Source organism: Narcine bancroftii, chromosome 5 (assembly GCF_036971445.1).
Source record: "Narcine bancroftii isolate sNarBan1 chromosome 5, sNarBan1.hap1, whole genome shotgun sequence".
NCBI lineage: Eukaryota > Metazoa > Chordata > Chondrichthyes > Torpediniformes > Narcinidae > Narcine > Narcine bancroftii.
This window is the reverse complement of record NC_091473.1, coordinates 255,324,326-255,348,734: the sequence shown is the minus strand read 5'-3', so window position 1 is coordinate 255,348,734 and position 24,409 is coordinate 255,324,326. Positions and strand designations below refer to the sequence as shown.

Here is a 24,409-nt window from a genome sequence, read left to right as displayed (position 1 = left end):
GAGGAAGTCTGAATCAGTACTTGGATTTATGATGTTGTGGCCATTACAGAGACGTGGCTGCAAGAGGAACAGAATTGGCAGCTCTATATTCCTGGCTCTCAGGGCTTTAGGCTGGATAGAAGGGGTAAGAGAAGGGTTGGTATAGCATTGCTACGTTGCTAATAAGGGAGAGTGTCATTCAGAGAGGACATATCGGTGGCACAGGGTGAGTCGAGATCAGAAATAAGAATGATGGGGCTGTCCTATCCGCCTGCCAATAGCCACTGGGAGGTGGAGGGACAGAAATGTAGACAGATTGCGGAGATTTACAAAAGTAACAAAGTCTTGTTTAATTTCCCCAACATTGACAAGCACATCCTTTGTGCCTGAGACGGGGCAGAATTAGGGCACCCAGGAGAGCTTCTTGAAGCAGCCTGGAGGAAGCCAGCCATACCAGACCTTATATTGGTAAATGAGCCTCGCCAGTGGGGGGATATTTTGGGAATAGTAATCAATCTTCTTTAAGTTTCAAGATAGTTATGGACAAGGATAACTTTGGTTCTTGTAGAAAAGCATTAAATTGGTGGAAGGCAAATTCTGACAGGATTAGACAGTCTGCACCTGGTATACTGTGTGTAATTCTAGTCACCCCATTAGAAGAAGGATGTGGAGGATTTGGAAAGGTACAGAAGACGCTTCCTGGTTTAGAGGGTATGAGTTATGGGGAGAGATTGGACAAACTTGGGACATTTTTTTTTTGGAGTGTCAGAGGCTGAGGGGAGTCCTGAAGAGGTTTATAAATCATGAGAGACAGTTGCACCTTTCAAATAGCAGCCTAACCTACCTGTTAAATCACCAACCCAGTGATTTAAGGGGGATCCCGCCCCAGCAATGACGTGGTGAATGATGTGCCACACAGCCGCAGGGAATCCCTTGTTCCCCATGTTCTTTCTGATAAAAGTTTCAGAGTGACTGGGTTAGCCATTTCCCCTTTCAAATAGGTGGAGGAGGACACCCAGGTAAGTTTTACTGGGTTCCCTGTCTAGGTCTGATTTTGACCGGGCTTGCCCAGTTTGGCCCTTTCAAATAGCCCTGCATCTGGGTCTTCAACCTACTAAATTGCTCAGTTAACCCCATTTTAGAAGGCAATCCAAAAGGGCCTAGTGATAGGGTGGACAGTGACCCTGACATTGCAAATGTTTTTTTTACTGCCTGCAAGCCATGTTCGGAGTGTCATGGTGCAACCAGCGGAAACACAGCAGAGCAGTACTTCATCACCTTGCTGGTGAATGAGCTGAGGCTTGAGTCGCTGGAACAACCTCCAACCTTCTGCCGTAGAGGCACGAGTGCTGCCCATTGAACCAACACAGCTGATGCTGTTACATTGTGAGTGGAAAATAAAGAGAGACTGCTTTTTCTCCCCTAGAGGAGCTACAAGATGCTGAGGAGCAAAAACAAAGGATGGTTTCTACAATCATTAATCTACAGGGTAAGTGCAGATACCTTCTGCAGCATTGATACCAAGTGTGTATAACAATTGAAAAAGGCTCAACCCACACCAACTCAAACTCAAAACCACAGCCCACAATTAATACACACAGCTGAGGTTTGCAAGTTATACAATGGTGAATGTGCTTGTATTACACCCTTGGCTCATTGGTACTGGAGCTGAATACTTGGGTCATCCTTCCTCACTTTGGGAACAGTTTAGAGCTCGGTTACTACTTCAGGAACCCAAACAAAAGCTGGTCTCGGTGATCAGTTATGAGCTGGGAGCTGAAGGACTAGTCTCAGAGAAAAGTCTGCCGATACTGTGGCTGAAGTAAAAACACAATGTTGGAGAAACATGATGATCGAAACATGAAAGTCGGCACATGAAAGTAAATCACAGAATTCTGTCGAAGTAAAAATACAAGATGCTGGAGAAACTCAATAGATCAAACAGTCTCCTTTATGTAGCAAAGGTAAAAATACAGAACCAACGTTTCGGGCTTGAGTCCCTCATCAAGATGTGAGAAAATGCCGGTGAGCATCAGAATAAAAGAGTGGGAAGGATGGGGGGTGGGGTAGTGCCAGGGGCAGGAGATGATAGGTGGAGAAGGGAGGGAGGAGACAGCATCACGCGGGGGGGAGGGGTGGTGGAAAGGCAAGGCTGTGTAGATGAAAGAAGGGGAAAGGCAGGAAATGGGGGAAGGAGAATGCCAGCAGGTTTAGTGGAAGGCAGTAAAGTCAATTTTCATGCCATCTGGCTGGAGGAGGCCCAGACGGAAAATATGGTGTTGTTCCTCCAATCTGTGGGTGGTCAGGGTGGGACAGTACATGAGACCATGGACAGACATGTTAATGGGAGTGTGACCTGGAATTGAAGTGGTTGGTCTCTGGAAGGTCGCTGTAGTTGCAACTGGAGAGGAGGTGCTGAGCGAAATGATCTCCCACTCTACGATCGGTCCCTCCAATGTAGAGAAGGCCACAAAGGGAGCACCGGATGCAGTAGATCAGTCCTCTGGATGTACAGGTGAAGTGTTGCTTCACATGTTTGGGTGCAAGTCCTGGTGATGACTGATGCTTATTGTCAGAGATAATACAAAAACCAGACACTGAAATCCATGAGCGAGGAACGAGAAGCTGGAGGGATTCAAGCAGATCAGCAGGTATCAATGTTTCAGGCAGGGACCCTGTCTCGAGACTTGGGTCACAATGACCAGATTAGTCACAGTTGCTATTTGCTATTTGCTCCTTTGAAAATGTTTGCTAAATTTAATGAGAAGCTCTTTATTACCATAAATTTATGGAGTTTTAGAGGAACTCATTGTCTCTAGACATTTTTTTCCAATGTCATCACACACAATGACATTGAAATCATACGAAGGCTTCAGGCCATTTTTGGTCGGATTTAAGGAAAGTGTTCAAGGAGACATGTGGACAGCTTCAGGAAGGGTATTCCAGAGCTCAGGAGCTGGTGACAAGACAAAGTGACTGACATGGTGAGTCTCCTACTTCCTGGGAATCTCCCAGTCACTGCCTCCAGAAGGCCATTCAACCATCCTTCAAGCCTATCCTTAATTTCTATGACCCTTTCCTGGCCAAAACGTGGAAATGTGCTTCCGGCCTTTTGCTGAGAAATCCTTTGACACTGAAATGGCTGCAAGGAGTCACCGAGGTTACTGCAATAGTTTGTGGTGGGTGAATACGTATGGTTAGCATAGTGGATCCTGCAATCTATTACACAGTGCCAGCGACCCAGGTTTGAATCTACCACTGACTGCAAACTGCCTGGATGTTCTCCCTGTGACTGTGCGGTTTTCCTCTCATGTTCCAAAGATGTACAATTAGTAGGATGATTGAGTCTATTTGGGCTGCACAGGCTCATGGGCCAGAAGGGCCTGTTACCATGCTCTATCTCTGTACTTAATTGTCCGGTGTGAGCGTGAAGTTCTATGGATAAGACCATTACTCTGCGTGATGGTAACCCTTTTCTTCAAACTGCAGACGTGTTACAGAAGAAAGTCAGTGAGCAGGAAAAAGCTGTGCAGCAGAACGGTGAGTTGAGACTTCACACTAACACCCAAGTAATTACGACTTTCATTGCTTGCATTTTATTCCCAACGTGGACTCTAATTTGTTGTAGATGAGTTTCGTGCCAGGACTGAGCAGCGCGAGGTTGCTCTTCAGCTGGAGATCAGACACCTGACTGACCAACTGGAAAGGCAATCATGCCAGCTCCATGTAAAACAGGAGGAGGTGAGAATGACCCCTCCCCCAGGACTGCAAGGTGCCAGCCCACATGCTCAATGCACACCTTTCACCCAGAATCTCAGAGAAATCAAACTCAAGTCTCACTCTAGGAAAACACACATGCTGAATTAAACCATTCTTTGAAATAATTTCCTTTAAAGGACAGTGATATTTGACATTACTTGCTGGGAATCGATAAATTCTGCTTGTGTGATGTTGAAAACAGCAACATTTGACAAGGTACAATGGAACCCCGATTGAACACAAATTTGGATATAGCACGATGAGTCATTGGACTCGGGCTTCGAGCAGCTGCCAAGTGCAAGTGCGGGTCCTTGGAGCTCATGGTACTTGGGGCTGCAGCAGGGAGCTGCCACGAGCAGCGGGGATGTCAAATGGGGACGGTCAGTTTACTAAAAATTAATTCATTTTAATTTCAACTCTAGCTACAACAACTTATTGAAACCTTGATTTAGCACAACCCTTTTTACGCGATGCGACATTTTGGACCCAAACCATCACGTTATAACGGGGTTCCACTGTACTGTGATTTGAGATCGACTATATTTCCTGCCTTATAATTGGGTGGCACAGTTAACGTAGCATTTAGTGCAACGCTGTTGCAGCACCAGCGACCTGAGTTTGAATCCAACCCTGTCTGTGAGGAACTTGTATGTTGTCTCTGTGTCTATGTGGGTTTCCTCTGGGGCTCCAGTTTTCTCCCACCCTTCAAAAATGTTCCGGGATGTAGGTTAATTGGGTGTAATTGGGTGCATGGGCTCGTGGGGTGAAAGGGCCTGTTACTGTGCTGTGTGTCTAAGTTAAAATTTAAATAAAATAACAAATGTACAAAGAAGAGGAAAAAATAAATAATAACTATCTGCAGTTGTCTGATATGGCGACAGATCCTTAGTAGTGTTGGTGTAATGCTGTCAGTAGCAAGATAGAGATTTTGTAAGAGCTGTGGAGCAATCACTTCTCATTGAAGGACTGATGTATTTTCAGTAGGTACATTGAGGAGGATGTTGAACTTTATCACTGGCAGTTGTTGGAAAGAAATGTTATTTGCGTCTGTGAACTGTTTTATTTTCCTAATTTTTATAATCTCTTCCCTGTCAACCCTCAAGTGCATTGAGCTTCACTCCAAGCTTGCAGCTTTGATGAATGAGCATCACACCTTTAAACACCTGCCGGAGCCTCAGCATGAGCCAGGAAGATTTCAAAAGAGACGTGTTCAGGTGAGGTTCTGAAACCACCTCGTCTCAAAGCAAGGTGAGACATGGCCAAACTAATACCAGAGGTTAACAACTAATGAGCAACAGATACATTCACCCCATTTCCTCGAGGAAGTTGAACATAGAACACTACAGCACTGTACAGGGTCCAGTCCTCGATGTTGTGCTGTAGTGACTAATAAAGCAGTGTATATAAACTAGCCTGGAATTTTTATCATCATTAACAATTTGAGCCATAAATGAATCCAACAAAACTGTTACACAACATCATTTGATGATGCCCTTTTTAAATAATTTGCCAACACTAATTTAAAAAGACAGAGCCCCAAAGATGTTTTGTTGGAATTGCATTGGATACCTGCACAGATACCAAAGTGCAAGATATACTCCATCTGAATCTCCACCCATTCAATCAACATTTCTGTCTCTCTTTTTCATCCTTTCTCCCTTAGTCAGGGTAACTGTTGTGGGATTCATTGGGTTTGTAGTAAATGTATAGCTTGTCTCCTGAGATAAAGAGATCTACAAAGGGGAGAGAAGTGCCAGACATGGTCCAAATGAATTTCAGAACAGGGTGGAGGTAGGTGCAAGGTTGGTGAAATTGATGAGTTCTGCACGGTGCAAGAAGCAGCCACAATGCAGTCACCAGTTTAACAGGGGAGGTGGAAGGTTCAGAGGAAAGACTGTTACATGAAACCAAAAAAAGAGGCAGGAATACTGGGACCCAAGAAGTGCCCAAGGCTACATCTTTGATTTGAAGGAAATGAGACATCAAATGAGAAGTTATTCAGGGTAAGAACATGCTGTGCCAGACAAATATAATTCTCAGGCCCCAGCACTGGCCATCTTTGTCTCTAATCTCTACCCCCCCCCCCCCCCACTGTGTGACTCATCTTCCTCTCCTTTTGTCTGGCATCTGCTAATCAGATGCCTCTGTCAGTCATGCTTTATCAGTCCCTGGTTCACCAATCCCATACAGGGCCCCGAGTCCTGCCCTCCCACCTTGTCATTGTTAAGTGGACTTCTCGACTACATTTAACCAACTTCAATAAAGGGTTTTGGCTCGAAACATTGACCATTCTTTTTCTTCCAATAATGTTGCTTGACTTGCTGAGTTCCTCCAGCAGATTATGTTTAATCCAGTTAGTTCATGGCCAGGTTCTTTACACTGCATGAGAATCTGGGGTAATATTCCATATTTATATTGTATGAAACCTGGAAGTGATCAGGTGACCTTTACTCACGAGACCATCTGGGAGCAAACATTCTAACACTGGCTTCAATCCGAGTTAATCTTATACCCATGATTAAATACTTTAAAGGTCTTAGTGTTTCAGATAAATGATAGAGGCTCTTTGTAAACCAGTATCTGCAGCATCTTCTTTGCTGTACAATTCTGTAGTCAACAGTCAAGCAAATTCCTAATTTACATAAAATTATAAGAAATAGGAGCAGGAGTCGGCCATCCGGCCCGTCGAGCCTGCTCCGCCATTCACTGAGATTGTGGCTGATCTGATGATGGGCTCATCTCCACCTACCTGCCTTTTCCCCATATCCCTTAATTCCTCTACTATATAAAACTCTATCCAATCTTGTCTTAAACATATTAACTGAGGTTGCCTCCACTGCTTCAATGGGCATCAAATTCCAGATTCAGCACCCTCTGGGACAAGCAGTTCTTCCTCATCTCTGTTCTAAACATACTCCTCTGAATCTTGAGGCTATGTCCCCTGGTTCTGGTCTCCCCCACCAATGGAAACAACTTATGTACCTCTGTCTTATCTATGCCTTTCATAATTTTATATGTTTTTAGGATTCCTATGAGATTACGATTTTATACATCTCAAACACTGACAATAACCAGTCACAGTGAAAAAGCCTTTCTCTGCAAAGTTATTTTAACAAACCACCATCAAGTATTTCATATTCCATCCAATCTAAGAACATTAAAATTTGATGGTTAAGGTTTGAAATTCTCAAAACAGAAGCAAATTCAGTGAACCTCTAAATAAATGATTGCATTTTCATGATTTGGGAACTATCAGACAAAACTTTTTTATTTTCGAAGCTTAACTGAATGAGTACTTCCCAAATGAATCAATAATCTTTACAGGTGCTACTTTTGTCATCTCTGGTATTTTGGTGATGACAGTTGCTCAATGTCTTCGCATAATATGACAGGATCAGTGAGAGCAAAAATTCTTGTATTATAGGTAGAAATTAGAACAATGATAAACAATCTGCTGGAGGAGCTCAGCTGGTCAAACAGTTGGGGGGGGGGGGGGGATCGTCTGTGTTTTATACCAGAACTCTTAAGACACTTTTCAATATTCATTGAATCAAAGAAAATGGAGTTGGTTGATGCCACAACAATCTTGCTCTCAATGTCTCCAAGACCAAGGAGTTTAATGTTGATTTTAGGATGGGAGGCTGTGGAACCATGTGCCTGGTTGCATTGATGAGAAGGCAGTGGAGAGTTTCTGCCAGTCCATGTTTCAGATCTTTCTCGGCGCATCATCATATTATCAAACACCTACAGGTGCACTGTGGAAAGTATACTGACTGGTGGCATCACAGCCTGGCTTGGCAATACAAATGTCCAGGAACGCAGAAAGTAGCAAATGCAGCCAAGACCATCACAGGCTCTGACTTCCCTTCCACTGCAGCCATCTATGAGAGGCACTGCCATCAAGAAGGCAGACAACATCATGAAGGACGCCCATCTCCTGGTCACAACCTCTTCTCAGTGCTACCTTCAGGATGAAGGCCCAGGTTTAAAAACAGTTTTTATCCGACAGCTATCTGGCTCTTGAACTTTTTCTGCAATAATCTGCCATTTTCAAAATCACTATTACGCAGAGTAGTTTTTTTATTCCTGAGGATTGAATCCATTGTTTTTAAATCCCTCAGTCACTGTGGTGGGATTCAAGATCCTCTCTCAGGGGAGGTTGGTGCAGATCTCTGGATTATCAATCCAGCAACACAACCACAATGATCTGGTAACTATGGTTAGTTAATCTGGTAACTATGGTTAGTTAATTTGCCATTGAAATACATTTCCAAAGCTTTGTTCAGCAACTAAAAATTCATTTGGAATTATTTATGAACACGATGAGCAGAAATAGAAAATGGTAAATTAGAGGAATAATGAATATCTCCCGACCAACGAAGAGAAGTGAAGTTGTGAGATGTTGAATGAATGTTTCCAGATCAGGGCCTGTTCTGCAGCCACAGGTAGGTGTGTAGATTTTACAGTTGGATGATGTAGTAATGTACCAATTTCATTTTTGATTTTTAATAATAATTTTAATAAAAATAGTAATTTTTCATTCTCTTCTCTAGGGGCGCTGCTGCCGATGTGTGGCCTTCCTCCTGATGGCAGCACTGGTAGTAGGGTTTGCTGTGCTGTGGGCAAATCGGGACAAAATCCCTTTCGAAGACATCTTATCAAACTTGCAAATGCCTTTCATCACCAAACTCCCATCAAATTTGAAATAATGATTCTTTTTTTAAAATATCAATGTACTGGTTATGTGGAATATTGCAAACTAGAGTTAGGCAAATGCCAAGGAGACGCTGCTTGCTCATTTATACCTCTCTGTGCTGAGTATTATTAAACGGCAGCTCAAAGGACCAATTCCTTAGATGCAGCAAGAATTCAACTAGGCCGTGATATTTTCTTCATTCTGCCCATGAACTCATACATTTGAGTCGTAGTAACCAAAGAATCTGAAACTCTAAACTAAGCAAACTCAAATTTATTAATAATACTTACTCTAGCTAAAGGTAAACCTGAACTGACCCAAATGTTAGAAATCCCAATCTAGTTTACCATTGCCTTCGGAAAATAAAATCTGCAGTCCTTACTTAACGTGGACTGGTGTGATCATTAATCACACTCTGGTTTGGTTAAACAAACCATTTAATTGTTAAGACGGTGAATTGCTGTCATGTTGTCAGGGCCAAAAAGCAAGGACATCAATACTAGCCTCATCAGTGAGCCTCACGTCCTGATAGTGAACACATAAACAAAATGGTGTACATTTTGTTGTCTGACTATAAAGTGCACGACATCGCCTCCCCAGCTCCCCCTCCCACCCCTCTAGTGCCGAGACTTGGTGGAGATGGCAAACACCTTCAAATGGGTAATCTACTGAGGCCATCGTACTTCATTGTACATAAAAAAACATTATCTTTTCATAAACAACAGTATCAAACATAATTGAACAAATACCAATGCACAACCCACCTCCCTCCCCCCCCCCCCCCCCCCCATGATGTAATCTACTGGGATCGTTGTCTGAAGAAGGGACGCAAAATCATCGAGGACCCCTTCCACCCTACACACAGCATCTTTCAGCTGCTCCCGTCGGGGAAGAGATACAGGAGGATCAGAGCCAGCACCACCAGGCTGAGGAACAGCTTCTTCCCACAGGCAGTGAGAATGCTGAATGACCAAAGGAACCTCTCACACTGACTATCTGAGACTCTCATATTCATGAAACAATATTTATTTATTTGTAATAGATGAATATTTGTCCTGCATATGAGATGTTGACTGTTTGTCTGTATGGTAAGTTATTCCGATTTGCACTGAGGACCTAAAAATGCTGTTTTGTCGGGTAGTACTTGTACAATGAGATGATAATAAACTTAGCTTGACAATCTTCCGCATACGATATTAGAGTTGGGACATTAAGTTACAACTTTACAAACCAGTGGTTAGTTTGCACTTGGGAGTATTGTGTGCAGTTCTGACTACCACTCAATAGGAAGGATGAGACTGCACTATAAATAGTGCAGAGCATGTGGTCTGATTGAAAGACTTTAGTTATGGAGAGAGATTGGAAAGGCTGGTCTTGTGAAGGAGACCAAGGGCTATGGAGGCACTGCCAGGATAGATAGTCAAAATCTTCCCTAGGGTAAGGGTATATACTGTAAACATGATGGCATAATTTCAATATCAGAGGGTAGCTTTAAAGGGGGTCTGATTTTTTTTACAGAAAGAGTGATTGATATCTGTACTGTGTTGCCAAAGGATCTGGTGGAGTCAGATACGATCTCTATATTTAAGAGCCATTTACACATACACTTAAATAGGCAAGACAGAGGAAACTGATCTAATGTGGAAAAATGGGATTGTGTAGATGAACGAAAAGGTGGGCGTAAATATTGTGGCCAAAGGGACTGTTTCTATGTTTAGCTCAGCTTTATTTGTCATCTGATTGTACCAGTACAACCCGATGAAACAGCGTTCTCTGGATCACAGTGCAGACATACAGATTTTACAATCTCCCATTTTATTTAGTGAGTGTGACTTGGTGGAGTGAAGCAGGCGGTAAACATTGTAAACATGACATTTCACAGAAATGTTGTGCATGGCACCATCAAGTCCCAACTATTAACAAACTGATGTTCTCCATTAAGAACATTAGTTTTTCATTCAGGAAAACCAGATGGTGAGAGAAGTCATGTGATTATGAGTCACATGATTGGGACACTTAAAGAAACAGTATTTTCTGTATTGATCAGCCAGTCATCTGATAAACACAAAGGTGGAATAACTCTGTGAAATGGACAATTCTGTTAATTCTCTTTATCAGGGGAATTATTGAACTACGGTGACCATTGTGTTGGTCATTTTGATGGACCCGTGCCTGGGTTTTGGAAGCATCATGGAATTTTCATTTCCCCTACACAAGTAAAAGGGGAGCTGTGACAACCATTCGAATGAAAGGACAATTCTCTGGAAGCAACTAGACAAGGATTCGTGAGTTTTCAGCAATCTGATCACTCAGTCTCTCACCTCCTTCATAATTACTTCTGGGCATCAGTTCGAAAGTCTAAGTTTCAACACAGGATTTCTAAGACTGAACTTTGGAATCACTTCCAGAATTGTGCCTAAACGGTAATGGTTTGGATATCCCACACACACATTCGCACATAGTTAAGGGTTAAGTTTTAGATAAGTTGTTATATTATTAATAAATATATTATTTTAAAAGAAAAACCATAACAATCTCTTGGTGAATTTCTATTGCTGCTGGTCTGCAACATAACAACAGACAAATGGTACATATGCACAGTATGTATGTACATATATTAAAATAAATGTTCTTAATAAATAATACAATCGTGGAGAGGGGTTTTAGCAGTTGTTCAGCATCTCTCTGCCCGTGGGTAGAAGCTGTTCCTCAGACTGGTGGTTCAGGCTCTGATATTTCTGTATGGTTTTCCCAATGGAAGCAGCTGGAAGATGCTGAGTGTGGGGTGGTAGGGGCCCTCTTTAAACAATGATCCTGGTAAATCACATTGATGGTGAGGGGTGTGTGTGTGGGAGGGCAATCACAGTGATCCTCTTTGTCGATTTTGTGGTCATGTGGATTGACCTCCGATCCAATGCTCTACAGCAACCGTACCACACTGTGATGCAGCCGGCCAGGACGCTCTTGAAAGAGCTCCCACAGAAAGTTGCCAGAATGGTGGCCAGTAACCTTGCTTGACTCAGCCTTCTAAGGAAGAGCAGTTACTGTTGTGCCTTCCTGACAAGTAAGGAGATGTGTGTCCATGATAAGTCACTTCTTAAGTGAACTCCAAGGAACATGGTGCTCTCTGCTCTTTCCACTTCCAAGCTAATAATGTGTAGTGGGAAGTAGTCACCCATGGTCCTCCTGAAGTCCACAATCATCTCCTTCATCTTGTCCATATTGAGATTCAAGTTGTTATTCACGCACCATTTTCCATCTCTCCTCTCTCTAGTCTGAGTCATTGTTGTGGCTGATGAGACCACCGACTGTGGTGTCATCTACAAACTTTGATGAAACTGTTGGAGCTGGATCTGACAATGCAGCTAAGTAGCGCGAATAGGAGTGGACTGAGCACACAGCCCCGAGGTGCGCCAGTTCTCAGCGTGATGGTGCTCGATGTTCTGCTGTCGACCTGGACGAACTGTGGACTTTCCCTGAGGAAGTCCATAATCCAGTTACAGAGAAGGGCAGAGAGGGATGTTGAGTCCCATCAAAGTCAGCTTCCCCACCAGCCTCTGGGGTATGATGGTATAAACACTTGTGTTGAAGACAATGAACAGCATCATTTTCCAGGTGGATCAGTACGGAGTAGAGAGACAAGCATCATTACTGCAATGCGAATTGAAATGTCCAATGCTCTGGGAGGTCCATTTTGATGTGTTCCATCACCAGACACTTGATTTGATTGAGACTGACAGCATGGTAATAGACCATTTTGGCCCACATGCCTCTGCCGCCCAACTAACCTGTAACCCCGGTACATTTTGGAGGAAAGCCTACGCAGACACGGGGAGAACATACCAGATACTTATAGACAGTGCGGGATTCAAACCCCAGTCCCAATCACTGGAGTTGTAATGGCCTTGCACTAATCACTACACCAGCCATGCAACTCGAAGCATCTCACTATGGTGGAGGTCAGTGCTACTGGGCGGTAATGGTTGAGGCCTGTTACTATCGCCTTCTTTGGTACCACGATGATGGTGGCTGCCTTGAAACCCATGGGGACGATGGACTGCTGCAATGATGTGCTAAAGATCTCCACAAGGATCCTCGTCAGTTAGTCTGCACAGTCTAACCAGGTACATTGTCTGGTCCTGCTGCCTTTATGTGATTCTGAAGTTTAGGATTCTCCTTACTTCAGTATCTAATTAATCAGTGATGCAATTTCATTTATTTGGAAACATTGTTAAATTCAGAACAGTGCCATGGGCACTGTATTCAACAAAACATAGAAAAAGGACAGAAAGTCCTGAGCATTTACTAACTTGAAAAAAGTGCCAACTAAAGTTCTTGTACTTTTCGTTGTAAGATGCATATGTAACATTAACATTTTGAGATCATCACCTCTGGTTATTTCTTTCATAAACACATCTTTGCTGGTGCAGGGTGCAGAACAGTAGAGTTGCTGGGCAATGCCTTGGGTTGATGAGTCTCATTTCAGTTTCATGGATGCTGTTGCTCAGTACATTTCTCTCACACTGCCCGAAGGCACCAGGAGTGATCTGGGTAAAGACATCCACTCGAATGTAAAAGAGAAGAGATGAGGAAAGAAAACTGGAAAAGTTGCATCTTTGCAACTATTCATCGATTTAAACAAATTGCTACTATTACCTTAAGTATTGGACTAAGACATAGGAGTAGAATTAGGCCATTCAGCCCATTGAGCCCAAACCAACATTCCATCAAGCTTGATTTACTATCCTTTCCAACCCTTTTCCTGCCTTCGCCCTATAAATCTTGATTCCCTTCCCAATCAAAAAATTATAAAATCACAAAAATTAGAAATTCATAAAAGAAAAATACTGTCAAATTAAGGAGGCTCTGACTTACTCAACACAATTCAGTATGAAAAGATACTACCAATGACTACAATTTGAACAAATATTTTATTTCCAGTAATCTTCATGGATAACTTTGCATCTTGGAACTGAAGTCATAAACTTCAGTCACAAGCAAGGGTTCAATAACTGAGCCACAGCCAAAAACCATTAGATTTCCTACTGACCATAATTACTCCATTACCAATAAACTACACAAAAACACCACTGTCAATCTTTTGTAACAATAAGATACATTAGTGTTTTTTTTAGACACCAATGTTGGAAAAATCCGTGAAAATGTCTACATAAATTAACATACTCACTCATTTTGTGGTCGTTTACACTGCACCGTTTAGGTTCCTGTGCACGTTAGTCCAGGTGCTTTTACGTGGAGCAATGTGGCCTGCATCATCAGCTGGACATCAAATTCATGAGGTGAGTTTTGCGGTAAAATTTAGACTGCAGGCTTCCCCCAAAAAGTAGTAGGGACTTGAAAAATAGTTTAGTGACTGGCTGAACCTGTGCTTTGAAGAGGAAAAGCTCAATTGTGATTGGCTTTTTGGAGTCACAGCAGCCAATAAGAACAGATGGGTGTAGCGGAGCAGCTATTTTGGAGCGGCAGGGATTGAGGGCAAGTGCAGAGGGTTTGGCAACAGGGCTGAGCTGTGCTTCAGGTTAAGATCTTTCAGCTTGCAGAGAGGATGTCAGTCCGGACAGAGGTTTATGTCTCCAGCAGGATGTGGAATATCAGGGAGCTGTGGGTTCAGCTGCACTTGAAATACTTTGTACAATTCTGGTCATCCCATTACAGGAAGGGAGTGGAGGCTTTGGAAAGGGGACAGGAGGTTTCCCAGAAAGTTGCCTGGTTTCAAGGTATGAATAATGGGACGAGCTTGGACAAACTGGGGTTGTTTTCTCTGGAGTACAGGAGGTTGAGAAGTGAAGTGATAAAGGTACATAAACTCATGAGAGGCATTGTGTTAAATTTGAGCCCACATTCACCAGCATGGATTGCTCCACATAGCCAACAAAAAGACAGACTTAGCTGGGGCCCATACAATATCCATCGCTACATCTTTGATTTGGAAAAAGTGGGATGAGCCAAAGGAGAAGCTATCAAGGGTGGAGGGGGACTGGCTAGGCTGTTATCCAGAAGAAGCAGGAAGACTTGAGGCTTTCCTCATGAGGGATGGAAGTGTATAGGAAGTGGCCATCCATGGTAAACATCAGATGGTCCACCCATGGAACGGAACACTTAAAAGTGATGGAGACAGACCAGGTGAGGTGTCCTGGATGTAGGTGGGAAGAGACTGTGCCAAGGAGAACAAAATGGAGATGGGCTATGATGATATCAATGGGCAAGAGCACAGAGAAACGATGAGTCTACCAGGGCAGTTCAGTTTGTGGATCTCGGGTACGAGGTAAAACCTGGTAGTGTGGGGCTGGGAAACAATGTTGTAGGTTGCCGAAGGGAGATTACCAGAAGAGATAAGGTCAGTGATTATGTGGGAGACGGTCACCTGATGCTCCTTGGTGGGGTCCTGTTGAAGAAGTATTAGGAGGTGTCTGAGAGTTATGGTCTGGCCTCAGCAGGGCAGAGGTCTGTGCGCCAAACTACAGCACGGCCCTTGTCTATGGTTTGATAGTAAAGTTGGGATTGGTGCAGAGAGAATGGATGGCAGCGGATTCTGAGAATAGGTACTGGAATGAAGTCAAGATGGTACGTGGAACAACAGAGGTTTAGGCTGATTTGGACATCACGTTCATCACAGGCATGTGGGCAAAGTGCCTGAATGTGTGCTATACCATGCAACATCCTATTTCTTCTTACCCTCCCTATTTATGCAAATTAAAGTTTTTAACGTACAGGGCATGGGTGAGACCACACTGGAAAGCTATCATTACATTGGAAAGGAGACAGAAAAGATCTACAAATGTTCTGCGACTGGCAGGCTGGGAGAGATTGCATAGGCTGGGAAACTTCTTCCTGCAGATTAGGCGACTGAGGAATGGGGGGGGGGGGGGGGGGTGTACCTTACAGAGGTTTATAAAATCAAAAAGGCCTTAAGCAAAGTCTTTATCCAAGACTAATTAAATCTTAGAGCTTAGAGGGAAAAGATTTAAAAAGGACCAATTGGGCATCTTTTTCACACATAGCATGATGAGTACATAGAACCATAGAACACTACAACACAGAAACAGACTCCTTTGGCCCTTCTAGACTGTGCCAAACCATTTTACTGCTAATTTCCACTGACCTGCACCCAGGTCAAAGTCCTCCATACCTCTCCCATCCATGTACCTGTCCAAATTCTTCTCAAACATTAAAATTGAGGCTGCATTCACACTTCATCTGGCAACTTGTTCCACACTCCCACCACTCTCTATGTGAAGAGACTTCCTCTCTTGTTCCCCCTAAACTTTTCCCCATTCACCCATAACCCATGTCTTCTGGTTTGTATCTCACCTCCCCTCAGTGGAAAAGGCCGACCTACATTTACCCTGTCTGCTCCCCTCATAATTTTAAATACTTCGATTAAATCTTCCCTCATTCTCTACACTTCAGGGAACGAAGTCCTAACCTGTTCAACTTTTCCCTGTAACTCAGTTCCTGAAGTCCAGGCAACATTCTAGTAAATCTTCTCTGCACTCTTTCAACCTTATTGATATCTTTCCTGCAGCTTGGTGACCAAAACTGCACACTGCCAGAAGATGTGGTAAAGGCAGGTACAAGTTATAACAGTTAAAAGTCATTTAGACACTTATATGGATAGGGGTTTAGAGGAATATGGTCCAATTCCAGGGAAGCGGGCAGAAAAGTTGGTTGGCATGGACAAGATGGGCCAAAGGGTTTGCTTCTCTTCTGTAAAACCCTGACTCACGATAGCTCAGTACATGTGAAAATAAATAGTTCAATTCCTTCAAATTACATTCTGTAAAAGTCCAAGTGGCCTCTCTTGTAGACATGACCTTCATCAACATCCTGATTACATTGAAGTCGCAGCTGACTGTGGTCTCCTGCTCTAATTACAAAGTCAGTCATACTACAGCAATGAAGTCTCCCGGACTATGCAGACACCTACACTAAATTGACATTCATCCCATTTTTGCCCCACATTCCTCCTTAACCTCTTTAATAGGACCAATTTACAGTGGCAAATTCACATCTTTGGGAAATGAGGGAAACCAGAGTATGTGGGGGAAGCTTGTGTAGTCCCAGACTGTACATGCAAACTCCACTCAGACAGCATTGGAGGTCAGGATTGAACCTGGATGACTGGAGTTGTGACAGTTCTCGCCTTGCTGTGCCCCTGTGCTACCCAGGTACCCAAGAAGAGTGGTGTTCAAGAGAGAGGATTATCAGCACTGCTTCAACTTGTTTTACATTAATACTTTGTAGCTCTGGCAGCAGCACGTACTATAGCAGCTTTCACGCAAGGAACTTCAAAATTGGATTGCCAGCACAATAAGTGTTGTGACAACATGGAACAGATTCCTTTTATTGTACGTCTAACTTAGAAACAGAAATTACATTATAAATGTAAGCACGGATAGATTCTCCACGTTTCGATGAAATTTTGGGAAGTGTCAATGGACTAAGCCAACAGGCTTTTCAAGGACAAAATTAGTAAGAAAATACTGGCGTCTAATATGGCTACTGCCTCTCACCAGGTAATTCGAGATGGACAATAAATAAACTGACATTCTTCCAATTCCAGCTTCCTGAGTTATCCCACCATGGGCAACCTGCTCTCTCCGGTGCCAAGATCCTAAACTCAGGAATTCATTTCTCAAGCCTGTCCATCTCTCCTCTCTTTGTCCATGTTGTTCCCATCAACAATACTAACTTTTTACATGTCATTTTCTTAATGCAAAGTTTTTTGCATCAAGGATGAATGTTGGGGTTAATATTCACAACATAACTGCAGACAGACATACAGATTCTGTTGAAACGCAGAGATGGGAGAACATGGTCTGAGTTTGAAAGTCTGACTGCAGTTCCCTCTGCCAAGTCTTTATAGCGCTCTGCAAATCCAAGTACAGAATATCTGGGACACTGAATGAGTACATTCGATGCTTGAGGTTTTTGGTGATTCTGGGACAAAAAGCAGAGACCGAGAAAGCCCGAAGTGGAGTCATACTTAAACAATTTTCAAAACTCGTGTTAAAATCAAACCAGTATGAAGCAGGGAACCCGAGGAGAAACCCAAACATTGTACAGAGGTTCCACTCTGAAGAGAAAATCTCACTTGCAGTAACCAAACCTGGTTTGCTCTCCCCTGTTTGAATGACCTGCGATTTCAAGTGCTTCCAAATAATATCCACCTGGGCCCTGACTTGTTTTGTCACCCACGTCTCAGCGAGCTGTGGATTCTCTCTGTGCACAGAGACGTCAATGACTTGAACACCATTTTCTTGCAGTGCTCTTTCCAAGTGTTGGATGATTCGGTTTAAATTTATTATTAAGACATTCTCTTGCATGCTGAGGATGTGCAAATTTTCAGAGAGAAGCCCAGTTTGTTGCAGCTCCTGGACATATTCTTGGATCTGTTCTGCATTTGATAAACAATAATCAAATAAGAAAGCAGGCTTTAATCCTGAATCTACAGTTAGGATTTCAGCAAAGAGCTGCAAGCAGCGCGATTCTGAAAAATGTTTCTTTCGATTCATCCTTAAAGACTTCTGAGTGACAAAGATCAGTTGTTCCTTCTGTGCAGCATCCACCATGGTGATAATTACTGTGAAATACAAGAGATACCAGGGATTGCAGATTCTGTAAATTGGAGTTCTCCCACCTCCTGGACTCTCCAATAGTGTGTGGGAGCCTCCCCATGGTCCTGCTCACTTCCAAGTTTCTGACACTGAGCAGGGACCTCCCAATTTCTCAAACTGTTGCCAAATGTTGAAAGGCATGGACAAAATCGAAGTAGAAAGGTTTTTTTCTCATAGTGGGAGAGCCTAGGACAAGAGGGCACAACTTCAACATTGAAGGGTTTCTGCTTAGTACAAAAGATGCAGAGGAATTTCTTCATCCAGAGGGTGGTAAATCTGTGGAATTTGTCTCCACAGGCGATTGTGGAGGCCAGGTCATTGGGTGTATTTAAAACAGAGATTGATATGATCTTGATTAGCCAGGTCATCAAAGGTTATGGGGAGAAGGCCGCGCAGTGGGACTGAGAGGGAAAATGGATTAGCTCATGATTGGGCAGGCTTGATGGGCTCTAAAATGGTTTGCCAACACCACTGGTGTTGGGACAACATAGAATAGTCTTGCACCTTTGCCCCGCTGAAGGATGGAAGTCATTAAACAGGAAATCAGAACTGTGCACAATACTCCACGTACAATCTCACCAATATCTTGGAGTGAAACACAAAAATGTACAGGTATTGTGATTGTACATAATACACAAAAGTGCTGGAGAAACTTAGCTGGTCTCACAAAGTGTCCATAGTATGCAAAGGTAGATAAGTGACATTCCAGGCCTGGGCTGTTCATCAAGGTATGAGCAAAAAACCAGGTAGGCTTTTTGGGGAGGTGGGGGGGGGGGTGGGAAAAAGGGGCAAGTGCTTAGTCCAAGGCCATAGGTGGAATGGACAGGAGGGCAGGAGAGAAAAGCTGAGAATTGATTGGGGTCGGGGGTAACTGTGAAGGCAAAGGAGACATTGCGATAGGGAAAGAGATGGGGGAGAGGACCAACAGAAACCGGGGTAGATGGTGTTAACAACATTAGGCCTCTGTAACTCCTCCAGCAGGTGGTGTTTAGCTTCATTCCAATGGATGGTAAACAGACCCAGGTAAGTTGTGGTTGCGGGGACAGCCTGCCAGAAGAGGAACCACCAGTGACCGTGGCTTACAGAGCAATAGGGCCAGGGGGCTCAGTGATCGGGATAGGGGGGAGGGGGCTCCATGATCAGTTTAGGGGTCGGGGGGTCCGTGATCGGGATGGGTGTCGGGGGGTCGGTGATCGGGATGGGGGGGGTGGTCCGTGATCGGGATGGGGGTTGGGGGGTCCGTGATCTGGATGGGAGAAAGGGGGGGTCCGTGAACGGGAGAGGGGTTGGGGGGTCCATGATCGGAATGGGGGCCGGGGGTTCGTGATCGGGATGGGGGTCGGTGGTCCATTATCGGGATGGGGGTCGGGGGGTCCATGATCGGGATGGGGGTCGGGGGGGTCCGTGATCGGGATGGGGGTCGGGGGGTCCATGATCGGGATGGGGGTCGGGGGGTCCGTGATCGGGATGGGGGTCGGGGGGGTCCGTGATCAGGATGGGGGTCGGGGGGTCCATGATCGGGATGGGGGTCGGGGGGTCCGTGATCGGGATGGGGGTCGGGGGGGTCCGTGATCGGGATGGGGGTCGGGGGTCCATGATCGGGATGGGGGTCGGGGGGTCCGTGATCGGGATGGGGGTCGGGGGTCCATGATCGGGATGGGGGTCGGGGGTCCATGATCGGGATGGGGGTCGGGGGGTCCGTGATCGGGATGGGGGTCGGGGGGTCCGTGATCGGGATGGGGGTCGGGGGTCCATGATCGGGATGGGGGTCGGGGGTCCATGATCAGGATGGGGGGGTCCGTGATCGGGATGGGGGGGTCCATGATCGGGATGGGGGTCGGGGGTCCATGATCGGGATGGGGGTCGGGGGTCCATGATCGGGATGGGGGGGGTCCGTGATCGGGATGGGGGTCGGGGGTCCATGATCGGGATGGGGGGGTCCGTGATCGGGATGGGGGTTGGGGGTCCATGATCGGGATGGGGGTCGGGGGTCCATGATCGGGATGGGGGGGTCCGTGATCGGGATGGGGGTCGGGGGTCCATGATCGGGATGGGGGTCGGGGGGTCGGTGATCGGGATGGGGGGGGTGGTCCGTGATCGGGATGGGGTTGGGGGGTCCGTGATCTGGATGGGAGTCAGGGGGGGTCCGTTAACGGGAGAGGGGTTGGGGGGTCCATGATCGGAATGGGGGCCGGGGGTTCGTGATCGGGATGGGGGTCGGTGGTCCATTATCGGGATGGGGGTCAGGGGGGTCCGTGATCGGGATGGGGGTCGGGGGGTCCATGATCGGGATGGGGGTCGGGGGGGTCCGTGATCGGGATGGGGGTCGGGGGGTCCATGATCGGGATGGGGGTCGGGGGGTCCGTGATCGGGATGGGGGTCGGGGGGGTCCGTGATCAGGATGGGGGTCGGTGGGTCCATGATCGGGATGGGGGTCGGGGGGTCCGTGATCGGGATGGGGGTCGGGGGTCCATGATCGGGATGGGGGTGTCCGTGATCGGGATGGGGGTCGGGGGTCCATGATCGGGATGGGGGTCGGGGGTCCATGATCGGGATGGGGGGGGTCCGTGATCGGGTTGGGGGTCTCCATGGAGACCCTCTCCAATCCGCCGACCGGTTCATTGTCCGCGGGCCGGGTGAGGCGCGATATGTGACCCGGAACTCACCTCCTGTCCCCGGTACCGGCGGAAAGATGAGCAAAGGTCCCGGCGGCCCGAGGGTCAGGGAGAGGGAGCCGCCATACTGGGCCGAGGCGGGCGCGGGGCATTGTGGGACAAGCTGGAGGCGGGGCCTGTCTGGAGGGGGCGGGGCCTGTCTGGAGGGGGCGGGGCTAGTCCCAGAGGGCAGGTCCGGGCGTTCGCTTCGTCATGACCGCCGACGCCCCCCAGTGACCCCTTCACCATCTCAGGCCCCCAGTGACCCCTTCACCATCTCAGGCCCCCAGTGACCCCTTCACCATCTCAGGCCCCCAGTGACCCCTTCACCATCTCAGGCCCCCAGTGACCCCTTCACCATCTCAGGCCCCCAGTGACCCCTTCACCATCTCAGGCCCCCAGTGACCCCTTCACCATCTCAGGCCCCCAGTGACCCCTTCACCATCTCAGGCCCCCAGTGACCCCTTCACCATCTCAGGCCCCCAGTGACCCCTTCACCATCTCAGGCCCCCAGTGACCCCTTCACCATCTCAGGCCCCCAGTGACCCCTTCACCATCTCAGGCCCCCAGTGACCCTTTCACCGCCTCTGCACCCACTGGGGAACCTTAACTGGAGACACTGAGACTGACCATTCCAGATGCAGGAGGCGGCGAGCAGTGATGAGCCACCAACTCAGCATGGAACTAGGCCGTTCAGCCCAGCTCTTCCAAATTGACCATTGCTGCTGGTCTCATTTGCTGGCGTTTGGCCCGTATCCCCGTTGCCATCCACTTCCCGTCACTGAAGGCTATTCCTGGCACTCCCACTACCATTGGCAGCGGTGGAAGACCAGTGGATGGAGGGACAGCTTGTCCTGGTCACTGTGATCTGATGGAAAATCTGCAGACCCCGTTGTTGAAGTAAAGGCACAAAATTCTGGAGAAGCTCAGCAGGGCAAACAGCGTCCTTTATGTAGCAAAGGTACATTACCGATGTTTCAGGCTTGAACCCTTCATCAACGTGTGAGAAATTAAAGGTAAAGGTTCCATTACTGCAACATAATACTACATTGAGAATGTAACATTCAATGCTGGCAGGTGTCTGAATAAATATTCAGGAGATGGTTGATGGAGAAAGGAGGGGGGAACAGGACCAATGAGAGGGAGGAGGGATGGCTGGGTGGGGAAGGGGAAGAGAGGGGAGAACTAGAAAGACTAGTAAGGCGGATGGGAAAGTCAATGTGAACAAGTTTAGTAGAAAGCAGAAAAGTCGATGTTCATGCCATCTGTATTGAGGGTGCCCAGACAGAAAGTAAGGCATTGTTCCTCAAATCTGCAGGATAGTATATCAGGCCATGAACAGACGTGAGTCTGGGTGTGTGAATTGGAATTGAAATGGTCGCAATGGTTGCAAACGGAGCGGAGGTGCTGAGCAAAACAACCTCCCAGTTTGCGACCTGTCTCTCTACAAAGGAAGCAGCAGATGCAGTAAATCAGTCCTGCGGATGTCCAGCTGAAGTGTTGTTTCATGTGAAAGGCCTTTTTGGGGCCCTGGACCATGATGAAGGAGTTGATGTGGGCACAAGTGATCAGATTGTTCTCACCACTCTCTAAACTAAACCTTCCCAACCTTGGTTTGGCTATGCCCGCCTTAGGTCTCCTCTCCAAGTTTATGAGCCCCTTCCTCATGAAGCACTCACATTTTGGTTTCTTCTGTACTTCTACAACAACATTAAAAAATATCAAAAATAGTTTGTAGTTTCAGTGCTGTTGGTCCCTGTTGAAAATAGCTGCCCTGGTGGATAAAAACATAGATAACATTTGATAACACAGCTCAACGTTAAACGACAGAATCACAGGTCATGCAGTCGTTTATCATGGAACAGGCCCTTTGGCCCAACTGATCTATGCTTAACAATTTTGCTTTCTGGTCTAGTCCAGTTTGGGAAATGGATAGGAACTGGGGATATGGGTCGAATGCTGGCAAATGGGACCAGCTGGGGTAGACAGCATGGAAGAGCTTCCCTGAACGACCCTGTATCCATGCTGAAATAGGGGTTCACCCCTGCTTTCTGCCTCCTGCAGCTGGACGGTATGTTCTCTGCATCTTCTACAATGGTGTTTTTTGGACTATCCATAAATCTGTCCCAATATTATTGTACCCACTTGTCTTTTCCTCTGACAGCTTGTTCCAGATACAAACCACCACACTCCTCACACTCCTGTGCTCCAGGGAATAAAGATCCAGCCGATCCAACCACTCACCACCACTCAAATGCAGGCCAACACAACTAGGTCAGAATGGATGAGATGGGCCAAAGTGCCTGTTCTTTGCTGTACTTCTCTAACTCAAGCTCTCTGTTCCTGGCATTTTTTTAAATTGATTTTTAAAATGTAGACATAAAGCACGGTAACAGGTGAGTCCATGCAGCCCAATTTATATCCTTCGGGACTGGGGTTTGGATCCTACGCTGTCTGTCAGTATGTTCTCCCCATATCTGTGTGGATTTTCTCATTTCCTCCTCCATTCAAAATGTACTGGGGGTTGTAGGTGAATTGGGTGTAATTAGCGGGCATAATAGGGCTGGCAAGAGAACTCTGAAATCCAAAAAACCTTCTAAATTGTCCCCATATTCTCAAATTATGTCTAATTATGAGATTATCAGTTAGTTTATATAAAGAAGAGGATTTAAAAAAAACCCTAAAATTTCCAACATAGAAGAGCTTTTAGTAAAATTCAGTTTCATTTCTACCTATGGAGGGTGGTCAAGTTGATTATCGGTGTAATAAAAGAAGCAAATTATGTATATTGATTGCCCAGTAATAAAATCTAAAATTAGGAAATTCCAATCCATCATCCCGTTCATAAACATATGTGGGCTCTTTAGTTAAGTGGGGCAGAGGGGTTGATTTGCCCAAAATTTTATATGGGGCCCACACTATGCCCAGGGACCGAGGGGGGTGAAAGTGGGGATGGGGGTGTGGAACGGGGACTGGAAAAGGGGGTAAAACAGGAACTGAGGAGGGGGAGCAGAGACCACTGGTGGGGGGGGGGGGGAAGAAACAGAGAACAGGGAGGTGGGGAGAGAGGGAGGGACACATTGAGCTCCAGCAACCCAATGGCCAATGTGGCCAAGGCCGAGTGAGGGCATTTGCGTCCCTTCACCTCAGGGAACCACTATACCATTGTCCTCCCCAAGCCACTCACTCACCGGACAGCGCCCCCGCCAAAAAATAAAGACTTACCTGATCGCCGCATGTGGTTGGGTCACTCCGCAAACATATAGCTGCACTTGAGCTGAAATTGTCCGATCCGGACTCTGCCCCACTGTGGTCTGCGCCCTAGGCGGTAGCCTAGTTCGCCTAATGGTAGCGCTGGCTCTGGGCACAACGAGGAGAGTCAATCACTCCAGGGGACGTCAGATATATCCGGTGATAGTCTGGAGTGAGTCAAGGACAACGGTGGATTTCAGTAACAGCCCTGCCACCACCCCTGAGGACATCAGATGCTTTCTCTGTCCGATTGTTTTTTTCTTCTTGCTTTGCCCAAATTTTCCCCACTGTTTTGACCGAATTTTAGAGGGCTGTTTCCCCCCCCCGCCCCACCCTGCCCCTGCTTGTACACCTATGATTCCTTTTAGTTTTTTGAAGATGAGTTTTATTTAAGAGGGGGTGTTTTTCCTCGTCATACATAGGAAGATATA

The 24,409-nt window shown here is 46.1% G+C and overlaps 4 protein-coding genes across 13 annotated transcripts in view; 1 reads left to right on the top strand and 3 right to left on the bottom strand.

Annotated features, from left to right (window-relative positions):
* Positions 1-10,959, top strand: part of traf3ip3 (TRAF3 interacting protein 3) — a 31,229-nt gene extending 20,270 nt beyond the window's left edge. For 2 of the 3 annotated variants that reach the window (XM_069942279.1, XM_069942278.1), the window contains 5 exons: positions 1,406-1,468; positions 3,469-3,519; positions 3,608-3,720; positions 4,842-4,952; positions 8,292-10,959. In XM_069942279.1, the coding sequence (XP_069798380.1) occupies positions 1,406-1,468; positions 3,469-3,519; positions 3,608-3,720; positions 4,842-4,952; positions 8,292-8,447 (494 nt within the window). In that variant the 3' untranslated portion in view covers positions 8,448-10,959. Of the gene's footprint in view, positions 1-1,405; positions 1,469-3,468; positions 3,520-3,607; positions 3,721-4,841; positions 4,987-8,291 lie in introns of all 3 variants that reach the window. The other variant, XM_069942281.1, reaches the window with a different exon arrangement.
* Positions 1-20,828, bottom strand: part of LOC138765252 (laminin subunit beta-3-like) — a 145,810-nt gene extending 124,982 nt beyond the window's left edge. For 7 of the 8 annotated variants that reach the window (XR_011358548.1, XR_011358547.1, XM_069942275.1 and 4 more), the window contains exon 1: positions 20,739-20,828. The gene's annotated coding sequence lies outside the window, so the exon portion shown is untranslated. Of the gene's footprint in view, positions 1-13,622; positions 15,290-20,738 lie in introns of those variants that run through there. The other variant, XM_069942268.1, reaches the window with a different exon arrangement.
* c5h1orf74 (chromosome 5 C1orf74 homolog) lies at positions 17,212-18,027 on the bottom strand. Its single transcript, XM_069942586.1, has one exon. It carries the CDS (start codon positions 18,025-18,027, stop codon positions 17,212-17,214), a length of 816 nt encoding a protein of 271 aa, XP_069798687.1.
* LOC138765553 (uncharacterized) lies at positions 19,423-20,619 on the bottom strand. The gene has a single exon (XM_069942585.1). The coding sequence runs from the start codon at positions 20,617-20,619 to the stop codon at positions 19,423-19,425; it is 1,197 nt and encodes a 398-aa protein (XP_069798686.1).
* Positions 20,829-24,409: the final 3,581 nt, after the last annotated feature.

Excerpts from the sequence above, each read along its gene's own strand:
- c5h1orf74 (XM_069942586.1), bottom strand. The coding sequence starts at position 18,027 with ATGGTGGATGCTGCACAGAAGGAACAACTGATCTTTGTCACTCAGAAG.
- LOC138765553 (XM_069942585.1), bottom strand. The coding sequence starts at position 20,619 with ATGGACCCCCGACCCCCATCCCGATCATGGACCCCCGACCCCCATCCC.